The sequence below is a fragment of the Acartia tonsa genome, chromosome 1, assembly GCF_053477335.1.
Source record: "Acartia tonsa isolate MP-2025a chromosome 1, ASM5347733v1, whole genome shotgun sequence".
NCBI lineage: Eukaryota > Metazoa > Arthropoda > Copepoda > Calanoida > Acartiidae > Acartia > Acartia tonsa.
In genome coordinates, this window is record NC_137260.1 from 60803878 (window position 1) to 60818258 (window position 14381).

The window sequence follows — 14381 nt, forward strand, 5'->3', positions numbered from 1 at the left end:
GGTTTGTAATTCTAGTTTTAGTAAAATGTAGACGTTATGGGTAAAAGGGTAGTAGATTAGTTTAATTGCCATTATCCTCTCCCTCCCTGTGACATAAGAAATTGTGGGAGGTAAAATGGTTTCTTCTCGCTAAAATTTGTTTAATGTCTTTGTTAATCTAAATTGTGGTCGTGTACTCGCTTAAACGAAGGGTTTAGTTACAGTTAGGTACATAATTGAATTAGAGTATTGGGATACTTAAATACTAATAAATATTATTAGATAAACAGTTCTATAGTATAGATGTAAATACAGATAACTTGATGCCCCCTCTTCTCCCTAAAGTGTTTTACTCTAATATTAGATATCACGCTTTATAAAATAATATTTTTTTGAAAAGACCATTTTTGCCAGTAAAAATATTGTCCTAAATTCTTATATGTACCATTTAGGTTAAATGTTACTATACCAGTTGATAACAAAATGTTTATAAATCAAACTTTTTACAAAACCAAAGTATTTAAAAAAAACTGCATAAGCTATGTTGATACTCAGTTAACCATTCGAGTACCTAACTGTTGAAGTTACGATGGGGGGAAGATAATAAAGACCTTAATTTTCTTAAATTGGCTTCACTTTAATAGAGCAATAGAAAAAAAGGGAACTGGAGCAAATGGGAGGTGGGTATGGGAAATTTTTAGAGCCCATAACGCGGCCGCAAAAGGGTTGAAGTATTGGTTTTAGAAAATGAAAGAATGGAGGAATTTGAAAAGGAGTGATGGTACGAAAGGGATGGGGGAATTCCTAGACATAAGACCACACACACAGGTGGTTCATTCGCCATGAGATAGAGACTAGCGGTTTCACTTTACATCTTAAAAATTCTTTTACAAAATTAAATGAATAAGTTTTTTGTAAAACTATGCAACAAATTACTTGAACAAAATGACTGATACTTATTCATCCATTGATGTATTTTAAAATCCATTATCTTAAAATGCCTGATAAATAAAGATTGTAGAATAATATTCTGTGATCAGTATTCATGATTTATTTGAAAATAACTTAAGATTTGTTATATAAACTCTTTAGGCTGGGGGTAGGGAAGTGTTTGACGGTTTTTTCTATTTTTATTTTCAGTCTTGAAATTTTTACAAAACTGAAAATTAAAATATTTGTTTTTTACTTCAACAAAACATTTAAATGACAAAAGTAAGAAAAAATCACATAAATAGCATCAAATAAGAAAGATGATTCAGGATGTTAGGTATTGGGTTTGAAGTACTGATTCTATGAGTCATCAGCAAACTCCAAAAGAGGGTTTTCAAATTAGTAAGTAGTAATATATTGGATGGCATATTTTTACTCAGATATAAAAAAAAAATTTTTAACTGTGATAAAGTTATCTTATTTTAATGCATACATTTCACAATTTGCTAGTTAATTATTTGTACTTTTCTTATTATATTGTGTATGATTTTTTCCATAAGATGAATAAATCATTTTAACAAAAATATTTCACAATTATATATAATTGTAAAGGTTTGTAGGTTAAGAAATGACCCCAGTATAATTGATGGTAACTGGTTATGCAGATATCTTCTGCTTTTCACCGGGGAAAGGGAAGATTTTTAACAGAAGATTAGAATCATCTTTGATATTAAAAATTTTTGAAAAAAAAACTATTACGTAAATATATATTCTAGAAAGCTGTTAGGTTCATGTGATGTTTTAACAGTTTTAAATCTTAGCCTTAATGGGAAGATTGGCTTTTGTAGGTTAGCCCTTTAAAGAGCCATAACAACCTATATTGAATGGCAAGAAAAAAACAATTTAAAGTGGATGTTAGACCAATATTTCTTAGTCTATTTGGAATATATATTATTAAGTTATAGAGGTCCTAAAACTGAAAACCAACATTACAAGATTTTATTTGATTACATTACTTGATATCTGTACCTTCACTCAGTTTTGACTAGCTAGGGAATATAATGAAAATGACAGCTTATTGCATGAAAACAGAATATGGTGCAGATAAAGTTCTCTGTCAAACTGACAAATTTTGAGATATGCAAAATCGATCAAAAATAAGATTAGTTTTCATGAAAACTATTGTAAAAATTAGTTGATCTTATTTTGATTTAAAGTTGTGTTAAGATCTTAAAATAAATATAAAAATTGTGAATTCAGGATTGTGACAATCAAGAGTAAACTAATCTTCATGTCAAAGAAATTTTTTTGAAAAAAAAATATAAGCAAAAATATTAAACCAAGATTCTTCTCTCCCTCTCTGTAGATGATACAACTGTTCTTGTTTAGTTTACATATTTTTGAAATTTGAAATAGGTATTTATAATTACTCTACAAGTTGATTAATGTTAGCTGGGTATTTCTTATCTTTATATTATTCTACTTTTTATTTCTTCAATAGTTTCTTTAGAATATGTTTATATTTCTATATGGTATATTGTGAGGGCTCCTTAAATGAAAGAAAATAGGTTGGTATAATAGCTTTATTGGAGTATTGATTGGTCTGCTAATGAGTAAATGAAAAGATAAAGATATGCTCTCCATATAAATAATAAATAAGGGTATCTCATTATTTCTCTCCATCTTCTATACAGTTTCTAAACAAAGAATAATGGTTATTTATTGCTTACAGACATTATTCAAGAACATCAGCTGTTCAACTTAGGTATGTCTTAAAGAAAAATTAGTTTGTCTTTGGACTGCATTAAATATTCAAATTCCCCTAATCACACACACAGCTCAAATGTTATTTAAATGATATTTTTTACTTCACTGACCATGAGTTTTAACTTTCAAAATATTATTTGAGTAGTTTGGTTTATTGTCCTGTTGTAATTCAAAATATTTTTTTTTCTTTGCTTTTTATAAAGGATATAGTACAAAATGTTAAATGAAAATACTTTTATTACCATTTACATATCATATATCTTGTGAGAACTAGCATTACACACTTAAATACAGACAGAGTTAGGAAAGCTCGGTTCGTGAAGAAAATGCCTCTCTCAAGTGTTATAAAACTTTCCATTTAAATGGTTAATTTTAGGACAACAAAAAATGTCAAAAGGGTGAACCAAGAATAATTGATCTGGATAACCGCAAATCTCTATACAAATTTTGTGTGTGTGTGTGTGTGCTCAAGAAATCTATGTAAGTGAGTTTGTCTGTGTCTGTGTGTGTGTATTATGATGATGAACCGAGTGTCCCGAAGCAACAAACCGCTGATTGAGTCCGGGTGGTCTCATCCCCTCCCCCCCCTCTCTCTCATTTCTCTTCCTCTTACCTTCATAAAATCATCTCTCTCACCTTTTGGCGTCCCCAAAATTACCCATAATCCCCCCCTTTCCTAACCCCCTTCTCTATAAAAATTGGTGATAGTGGAAGATGGCGATCATAACTATTCTCAGATATCTTCAAACTAGTTTACCCCCTCTCTTCCCCCTCTCTTTTTTTCCTTCCCCTTTCAAACCTATAATTCTGGTGTTCATACAAATGCGCCAATTTTTGTTTTATAAAATTTTTTTGAAAATAACATCTGTTTGGTTTTCCTTTGCAATTAAGCTTTTTTTTAGGTACAGGGAAGGTTTTTAACTATTTTGGGAGAGCGTATCTCCACCCTCCCAATTTAAAATCCCCCACAAAATTTTTTTTCTGAATATTTCTTATTAAAACTCAAATTAAAAAGTAGAAGGGCGGTTGACTTATCCCCCTCCCACCTTAAGAACACTTAGAGGCTTCTTGGGGGCGTTCGTTGCCCCTAGTCTTTCTTAAAATAAGAGCTATGTCTTGCATTTTTTTTCAATTAGGTGTTTGATCACGAATTTCATATGGTAAAAATATTTTTCTTATTTAATTGTTATCCTAAAAAGATAAAAGTTATGCTTGAAAATTGTTTTAATAGCTATTATTATATGTTGCATTTTTATATAAACGTGAGAGTTGTGATCACAATTGGCGTAACATTTGTACTCTTTGGCGTCAATGCGTATTTTCAGATATCCATTACTCGCTATCAAATTGGTATTATTACTACTACTCCCCCCGTCCCCATTATTACCTTCCCCCGTTCCGGGATGATCTCTTGATCATTTTCTAAACAACTCTATCAAACTATCAGTTGGGTCCGTCACCTTAGGCTCTCACAAGTCTCATCCAAGGAGTCCCGCTGTGCGTTTGTAACACGGTGAATTTACGTGCACGCACATAAATAGTAATAATACGCGCTCGCAAATATATACAATGCATAATTTCTCCCGTATGAAAGGTGCGTGTGAGTGCATGTTAATGTAATAATAAGAATAACTATCCCGCGCGCACTCTGAATATTATTACTATGGAGAATCAGCAAGCAGTCGGTGAAAGAGTTCTGGCTGATAATAGTGAAAATTTTGCACTACTTAATGATAATATTAACACTGCTGATACGTATAATATTGATAACATAGTGACTACTACTGCAAAAGTGTCCCTTGCACATAAAGAAAGAGTTGTTGAAGGTTTCAGTGATTCTCTGTTTGCCAAACTTCTCGGAGTTGGTCATAGATTTTCTTCTGACATTCAAGGTAACTACTCTATAAATATAAATATAACATGTCCGTAGATGACCAACATCTACTTAAAACCGCTGAGGTAAAATGACCAATTTATGAATTATTAAAATACCTGCCAAAAGTGGCAAACATGCTGCTATCTCATAAAAATTATTATTGCTTTTTACAGGATGACAAAATGGTTTTATTTTTTATTTCTGTTTTTTCAAAAAGAAAACATAATATATGAATTTAATAAAAAATGAGCTTAAGTTTCAATTTAAAATTGCATAATTTTTGCATATTCTGTTTTATTCTGTATACACAAGTTTATCTTAAATGTTTATGATACAATTTTTGTGCAAAACATTTAGCAACATCCCTTTAATTGCAGATGGAACTTTTACAACCCCAATGGTATATGGTATTTTGAGGGATAAGTCCTCTGGGTTTTAACTTCTAACAATCTGGTTTGGAAACTGGGAGGTTGCATTTTTGGTTGGATCATCGGTCATTTATGTGATTCTGCAACACATTTTCCATTCTTTCTCTTTCTTTCATTTCTGTATCCCCTCCCCCTGCCGCTCTCTCGTTGGCAAATGCTTTGCTGAATTCATTTTCCAGGCGATAAAACTGCTTGGTTATAAGATTTTATGATGGATACAATATCTCTACTTTTTCCCTAGGGAAGGGAGGGAGAGGACAATGTGGTATAAATCTATCTTTATCTCAATTGATTAAAATTACCAGGGAATGCATATAACTTCTCTGGTAGTCTTTGGCAATATTAAATTATCGACCATTGTCCTATCCCTCTCTTCATGACTGTTACCCAAGGGAGGGCGAGAAATGTTAAAATTTTTATGCTGATACAAGATGTTCAACCCAGTACATCCACACTACAGATATTGTCTGTCCGTACGTCCGTCTGTCTGACAAACCCTATGTAAAATGGCTATAAATTTAGCTATAGATGCTAAAGAAATATTTTATTATTCCTTTATCTAATTTTTTCTCCCATAGAAATATAATTTACACGTTTCTGCTGCGCTTCTAATGAACATGATTATCCTTGTTAATCATTTGTTTGATTGGGTCTCATTTGTTGTTGTTTTAAAATTTATTTCAATGAAACAAATTAAACACATTTAATATTTGGTATAATTATCATGTTATGATAATACAATATTGTAAATTATACTATCTAACTAATGCGAAATAACTGGACATTATTTTTACTGAGCATCAAATAATCAATAAATTTATCAATTAAGTTACTATTAATTCCAGTGTTATTAAGAATTTTAGAAGCAAATTGAGCAATAAACATTGTCTGAGCAAAACAATTAAAATCATTGAATTTCAATATTTGTTCATCCTTGCTTATTTTTAATGATCTGTCTTTTGCTATAAGTGTTAAAATACTAATTTGAATATATTCATCATTTTGATATACAGGAAAATGTATATTGAACAGATAAAAGTTTTCTTTCAAAAAAATAAAATCTGGTTTACCATCATTGTAGTAGTCATCAAGAAATAATGCGAGACAATGCGTAAAATAACTAGGAAAGTAGCATTCCATAATTGAATGATCAGTGTCTGCTTTTACGTTACATTTCAAGCAAAGATTATTATCCAATAATTTCATTTCATACAATTTGTTTCTACTTATAAGAGTACGATTAAATTGTTCAAACAGGAAACTTTTATAGTATAAAACAATAGGTAGCGACAGAATTTTATTAAAGCTATTTTTGAAAACCTCAAAATCTGGATTGTATTTTTTATCCATTTTTCTAGTTTTAAATGAAGGGGGGACAAATTGATCTTGCAATAATTCTTTGTTTGTTTTTTTAAAATGTAAGGTATATATTCTGGGAGAGTTTTCAAAAAGCTTTATGATAGGCTTCAAAACAAACTTTTGTTTTGATTCAGTTAAACAAATTAAGTTATTAAATTCAAAACCACTACATACATTTTCCACCACTTTTTGTAGTTTTAATAAAACTGGTTTCTCAGTAAGATTTTCTTTAATGGCAGAATTTAACAATGGCCGATATAAAACTTTGTGCTGTATTTTGATGAAATCAAGAATTGATGCAATGGTGTTTAGTCCATGCTCGTTTAGTTCCATTATATCAACATTGTTAAATTTGACATTTTTTGCCCAAACAGATGAAGTAATATTTGAATGAAGAAAGGTTTCTCTATGCTTTTCTAAAAGTACTAAAAATCCTTTGGCTTTTCTAAACATTAGTCCACTTTCTAATGGATAAAAGGTTCTAAACTTTTTAATATATTTATGAAAGATTTCAGATCCAAGGTTATCAAAAATACTACTTATTGGTACATGTTTGTGAGACAAAAGTCTTGCAATATTTGAGTTTGGAAAAAGATGGGCGTGCTTTAGTAGATTTAAAAAAGCATTAAACCAAATAATAAATGATTGTTGAGATGGTAGCAACATATTTAGCCCACCATGAGAAAAATCCATCTCTATTCTATTTTTTGCAACCTTGTATCTATAAGAATTGTTGCCTTCATTGCTTTTAGAAGACCAAAGAAATTTTGCTGTTATTTTCCAAAGTTTTTTTATTTGCTTTTGATTAGGAGCATAAATTCTAAAAATATGAAAAGCCATGGTGTTCATTAAGGAGAAAGTAATATTTCTACGTTTGAAAACATTATCACTGCAAAAAAATGCAAATTTTTGAGATTTTGTGTTAAGTTTTTCAAATAACTGTTCATATGTATAATCTGCTGCTTGAGTCAAATTAAAAGATAAATATATCCCTAAATGTTTTACTATATCACATTTAGTCCCTAGAATTGATATGTTAAGAGGACACTATGCGTAAGAATTTTAGTTTTTTGAAAGTTGATTTTGATGTTTACTGTTGACTCTAATTTTTGAAGTGAGTTGGAAACCAATTGTATGTCTTCATTTGATTTTAATTGAAAGGCATTAAAGCCATCGTCAGCAAAAAATATTGGATCAAATGGTTTTCCATCCAACTTCAAAGTTAGGTTTTTAATTTTAGGACTTGTTAAACAACAATAAAATATGTGGTTGTAAATATCAAATAAACTTCCACTTGAAGGTGCCCCTTGAGAGAAACCAATTTTATTTTTATATTTCTTAGATGAGTTTCCTTTTACAACAATTTTAAAGCTTCCGCCATTTGTAAGAGATATCCAAGTTTTTGCAAAATTGCCTTCTGGAAAAATATGTTTAATGATAGTATTTGATACACAATGTAATGCCTTATCATATGCACGTTGTAGATCAAAAAATATTAGTTGGCTATTGTAGTTGTGTGCTTTTATGTGATTTATTATGCTTACAGTAGAAATAGTGGCATTGGCCATATGACGCTTAGGTATAAATCCATATTGGTCAGAATGACAAATTTTAGAAAGTAAAGGGGTAACTTTTTTATTAATTGCTTTATCAAGAATTTTCAAAACATTTTCCATTTGTGCAATAGGGCGGCGGTTTCCAGGTATTGTTGGATCAAGTCCTGGTTTGGGAATATATGTAATATTTCTTTCCTTAACAAATGATAAACTAGAATTATCCAAATCAATATCATACATGTTGTTAAAAGCTTTAGTGGTGAATTTAGGTAAATTATCAAGCAAGAAAGCAAACAATTGTGTTGGTTGTGAAGTTGGACCAGGCATGCTATTTGACTTCATGCTCTTGATAACTTTTCTAAATTCACCTGCTGTTGAATATGGATTCGTTAAATGCTTAATTTTAGGATACATATTATCAAGCTTTAAATCAAAAAAATTAAGTAGTTCATCTAAATTCGAATTTGGCATAACATTTGGGCACACTAGTTGTGCATGCAAATCACCAAAAATGTTGGCTATTTTCTTTGGACAGTCAATCAACTTGTTATCCACAAGCAAGTTGGGGCATTGCTTTTTTGAGTTTCTAAAATTTTTGTAAGTAAAGTTATTTGGTAGCCCATCTACTAATAGGGCCCTCATTTGAAAAGTTTCAGAGTTTGATATTTACAATTGCCATCTGGAATCATTTAAATTTTACACCAAAATGTTGAGCTGTATAATTTTATAGTCAGCTTTAAATTTCTGCCCTTTTGTGAATGATTTTCAAAAAAAAGTTAAAAGTTCTCTGATATTTTTTTCTTCTGACTTTTGGAAAAGGCTTTTTGTACTTTCTTATCGCAGATATTGCCTTTTTTCAGGTTCTACTTGATTTAAAGACCCCAAAAGTTGCCGTCTCCAAATGTTTAAGTAAAGAATTAAATTTTAGTCTTTCTTTTTGATCTTAGCGTCAGTCAATTCATAAGAGGACAATTAGCTTTTTTCTTACTTAGAAAACTAATTTGGTTTGATGTTGAATTTTATGAAAATTCAGTGAACTGCAGTTTTCTATTTTGTGTTGCTAGAATCCAAACTTTATGTCCTTAGATTACCAACATAAAGTTTTGAAAGAACGTTTGGATTGGAAATATTCTCTGTTAAACGTGGAGGCATTATGTTGACATATAATATATTCGGATAATGTCGATTAAGTGTTAATTTTTGACATATAATTGACAAGTCAAAAAATCTTATTAGCCTGATATTTTGCACAATATACGACTATTATTAAGTATTACCATTAGAAATTAAATGACATAAAAAGTTTTATGTTGATATAGTTACAGCATAAATGTTTACCAGGGTTCTTAAGCTCGCCCTCAAAACTGAAAGTCATCATATTTTAGAATTCAATTTCGCAGAAGAAAATTTAAAGTTAAATCTTTTGATACTGGACTTTATATATTCTTTGTAAAATAGTTTCATATTTTTTTTAAGTAGCGCTTATGCTCAATACAATTACAGAACGTCTGACCTTTAGTGATTAAAAAACATGAATTGATTAAATTGATTTATTTGATGATTAAACGACCAAAAATTATCATTGATTATGTTAGTGTTGCGCTACTTGGTGACATTACTGTACTTGGTAAATTGTCACAATTAAGAGTAAATTCTTTATTAAGAAGATGATTTTTACTTTTTTGGATAAGAAAACATTTTTTCTTTATAATATCCTTGTGGAATAAAAGTGAATTGAATGCATTTAATCTGGTAATCCAGGGCTCGGCAGTCGAAAAATTTTAAGGGGGCTACTAGCTTAAAGTAAATTAAATTGGGGGTAGCTGTAAAGGTGTTTAGCGGTTTGGTGCAAATAGTTACTAATTTTGCGGCTAAAATATTTTTTAAAAACCAGTACAACAGCTCTGCTAAGAACTAAGAAATTGAAGCGAATGGCGGTGGCAATTTGAATTTTTGCAAGAAGCCGCTAACCTCTTTTAGAGCATCAAAATGTAAAAAGATTTATGCATTTTTTTTGCTACAGATTGTATAAATGATTTGCTGGCGATCAATCATTACTTTTGTTTTATAGCAGCTGAATAGGATAAATGGGTGAAGCTTTGCGGCTGATCACGGTTGCAACTGCCGAGCCCTACTGGTAATCATATCATATGCAATCTCTAAATTTCCTTGTTCTCTGCAATAAAAAGGATTTTCATAATGGGAATGGTTTTGATTCATGATATGGAGGACCACACTTTTTCCACTCTTTTTTCCTTCACATTGTTTTTTTGTACAGTATTTTTTTTGTTAAAGTATTTTTTCCCATAGGGGAGTTTCCTCGTGGGGCTCTTCAAACCCTTTCTGAACCTAACGTAAATAAAAAATACAGTTGTTTTGATCTATATGCAATTTTGTTGAATTAGCCAAATTACTATAAAGCGAGTAGATAAATAATATGATGAAAATTTTAGGCGTGGAAGGCGAGCAGCGCTTGTCAGCCCAGCACCCGCACCAGCAGAGGGAGCCCATGATGTTGCTGGAGGCCGAGTCCATGATGAAGCTGGAGGTTCTCCTCACCTCCATCCTGGTCATCCTCTCCATACTCTCTATTCTCATCATTCTGCTCACCCTCATGTAAGTTTTTATTCTTGTTAGCATTTTTAAAATTATTCAGGTTTTAAAAAAAGTTTGTCTGCTAGGAAATATTTTTTTGATTGAGCCATATTCAGGCTTTAGGCTATTTTTTAAGGTATAGGTCAACCCCGCAGAAAAAAATTAAACATTCTACAAAAAAATATGAATAAAATGATTATATGTAAATTCTACATATAATGTAAAAAATCTCAAATTTTGACTTGTTAGTATTAAAATTTCTAAATCTCTCCTTTGGTAGCAGGAAAGAGGCCTTATAAGTCTTAAGAAAATTTAAAAATATTTTTCCAACATTTTTCACCAAAAAAATAATTGAGAAATTTTTTTTGAAGCATATTATTGAACATTGGTATGCAACATCAGTTACCATCAAAAGAAAAGTAAAACAATTTTCATCGTATGAATTATCCCTAGTCCGTGGTGTGTAGATTTGTAGCAGAAATTGTTAAGCATTAATTTAAAACCTACACAAATAGGTTCTTCTAATTCTGTGCAGTTTTTAATTAAATCCACGTGTCTGATATAATTACAATTGATGCTACTCTTTAAGTATGGCCTGTCAGTACGTACGACACTGTACAAATATAATTTGCAAATGGATATATTATCATTACTTGGATCTTACACCAGATTTTCATTTTCTCTATTAAGTGTAACTTTCAGCAGGCTAAAATAATGATTTACTTTTTTACCACATCCCCTCCCCCCCCCCCCCTACTGGATGAACGAACTGACCAATAAACGACTTTTCAGTTAGCAAGCTAAATTGACGACAAATTTTCCCCCGTCATAATATCTACGTATATTCTACATATTTTAATTAAAAACAGCTGATTTGTTCATTGAGTAATATTAGATATAATAATACTCATAATAGCTACGCTTCTTGTAGCATACTTTTCTTGTTTCTCTTTTTCTTTTTTTTCACTCCCAGAATACAAAAGATAATCCTATCTCTCCCCTTTCTTGTTTTCACCCCCTTGTTCTTGAAAGTTTATTAATAGGATTATGACCCTATAAATCCAGCGGATAAAACTCGCAAATATTTATACATACACAAATATAGCGGGTTAGTGGCACCCCACAGGGTTAAGATGGGGGCAGGGTTCAAAGGAGGTGGGGGGGGGGGGGATTAAGACAGTCGGAAGTTCTTCCTCTTTGGCAAGTTCAATGAAAATGAATGAAATAAAATGAGGGTGGGGGGGGGGGCGGGGGGGGGGGGGGGGCGTGTCGGGGAGTGGATTAAGGACATATAAAAATAGCAAACCTTCACGGAAATAACTATAAACCATTCTCCCCCCCCCCCTCAAAGTAAATTTCACAAAATATGTAGCATGCAAGGGGGAGGGGGGAGGTTTGGGTCGTATATGACAAATTTAGCGGCCAGGATGTCATTTCTCATAAATAGGAAACAAATAATACAATGGTTTAGCAACTGGATATGTTTTTACAAGCGCATCTACTCTTTAAAAAATCATTGTTCGTCCGACTAATTGTTTAGCTTTCCAAATTCATAAAGGTATAATTAAGCATAAAACAACATTTTAAAAAGATTGTTCTTTTACTTTTTTTGTAATATTTTATGTTTTTTTTATCTAGAATTTTTGCACTTTGCAACAAAAAGTTAGATATTGCACTTGCTGCGCTACTACTAGACAGTATTTTCCTTGTTGTTTATTAATGCTATAGTAGTAAATGGTGCAGGGATATGAACCTGAAACCACAGGAAGGATAATAGTAAAAACTGATGAATAAATACCCAACAAGAACAATTATGCCCATCATAGGTGCAGCAACATTTTGATTAATTTACAGTAAAGTGTTTTGGAGAAGTTAATTTTTTTAAAGCAAAGTTATTAAACAACATTTTTATGATTTAAAGATTTTTATTATTTTTACTTGGATTGTCAATACATCACTAAAATATATAGCTTCTTTAGACAGACGGACAGACCACGTTATAGAGTAGCTGCGCTCTAAATGATGCATGTACTTCTGTGACTGTGTCCTCAAACCCTAAAGCCACAACACATGTCGGGTCAAAATAAAACTGTTTATTTATTTATTTGAAATTAATAACATAGATTTACTAACAAACATTTCCTTTGTTAATTTTATATTTTAGCACAAATGACAAAATTTTACCTTTTTCTCATGAAAAAAATCCGTGAAAAATAAGTAAAGAAATTAGGCATAATAAGCATGACTAACAAGCATCATACAAAACCATTTTACACAAATAAATAGGTATAACATACTCTTTTTGTAGATTGATATGCATATCTTTGATTTGGTTAACCTATTCGTTTTTTAGAATTCAAAGCTTTTTATGATATGCATTTATCAATTTTAACTTCAAATCAATCTGTAATGCCAAAATTCTGCAGTTCTTAGGTTGCTTTATCATTATAGGAATCTAAATTCAAAGATTTAAATCGATAGCTCGTTCGGGCATACGTACATATATTTAGATAAACATAAACTCATAAAAAGCTTTGTTGTTAAAAATGAAAATAAAATTCTACATATAAAATTATATAAAATGATATTCTAAGTAAAAAATTATCTAAAGGAAGTTGCTAATGAGATAAAGGAAAGCGAGAGATATATAATTTTATATTTTCCAAGATTTTACCATTTCTTTTCATTTCCTAGTAAAGAACAGTATTTTTTTATACAATTTCTCAATTGGTCGTTTTTGAACCCCCTTTTTACCCTTTAGGTTGTCATAAACTGGTCTTAGAATAAAGGGTATACCATCTGAAGTTTTGGATCTACTGCAGTTCACGGTAAAATATTGCTGGTTACGAATATTGCCAAAAATCTATGAATTATAAAGGCTGCTAGCTGCCAAACGGCTGAACGTACAGATCATGCCCGCACACTGTTTTAAGCGGCAGAAAAAGGCCTACAAATAATCTGGAATAGCCATAAATCAATAATGCATAATTATCTCGCAGTGCAGAGAAATACGCAAAAAAGGCCTATTTTACGCGTTTTTTCTTCAGTGAAGCTTTCCCTGTGCATCATTGGATCTTGGCTATTCCAGATTTTTTGTAGGCCTTCTTATACCGCTTAAAATGGCGTGCAGGTATGATCTATACGGTTAGCCGTTTGGCAGCTAACAGCCTTTAAAATTAATAAATTTTTGGCAATATTCGTTACCAGCAATATTTTACCATGAACTGCAGTAGATCCGACGTTATTAAGTAAAGGTGACTGTCCTTTTTTCAAGTTTATTCTTTTGAGATGCTTAATAGCATAAAAAAGGAAAAGAAAGGGGCGTAAAGCATAATAATGGGCGTTATTAGGTAATAATGTATTGTGATATGCAACATAAACCATACAAAATATTCAACACTTTCTATAATCAAGGAGGCTTTAAATAAATCCGCATAAAAATTAAACCCATTACAGCCGAAATATTAATAATAGAAAATTTATGTTGTAACAATTTTGATTCTCTAAGATTATTGTATTGATTAAATTTCTTAAGGCTATTTAAGTGAACATTTAATTGAAAAATATATGTTTTATAATAATTTTGTCCATAGAGGGTTAATCTAAGGTTAATGTGAGCTAAGCATGATCACACACACACACACACGCACGCACATACATAATCAATGAAGAAACTCCACCCCACGCCTGAATTTACGATGGTTTTACCAACATGGAAACGCCCTTTAGTCACCAATTCGACCCATAGACAAAGTATATGCATATTTATATAGATTAATAGATTTAGATTTGGATCTTACAACAGATTATCATGTTCTCTGATAAAGTGAAACTTGTAGCGGTCGAAATTAACGATACTCTCCCTTCAACCCCTTACCCCATTACTTGGCT

The 14381-nt window shown here is 31.2% G+C and overlaps 1 protein-coding gene across 1 annotated transcript in view; it reads left to right on the top strand.

The window, feature by feature from the left end:
* The first annotated feature begins 4121 nt into the window (after positions 1–4121).
* LOC145325693 (uncharacterized) overlaps positions 4122–14381 on the top strand; it is a 32675-nt gene continuing 22415 nt past the window's right edge. The window contains exons 1-2 of the mRNA XM_080168649.1: positions 4122–4568; positions 10349–10511. Of these exons, the coding sequence (XP_080024775.1) occupies positions 4340–4568; positions 10349–10511 (392 nt within the window). The 5' untranslated portion in view covers positions 4122–4339. The remainder of the gene's footprint in view (positions 4569–10348; positions 10512–14381) is intronic.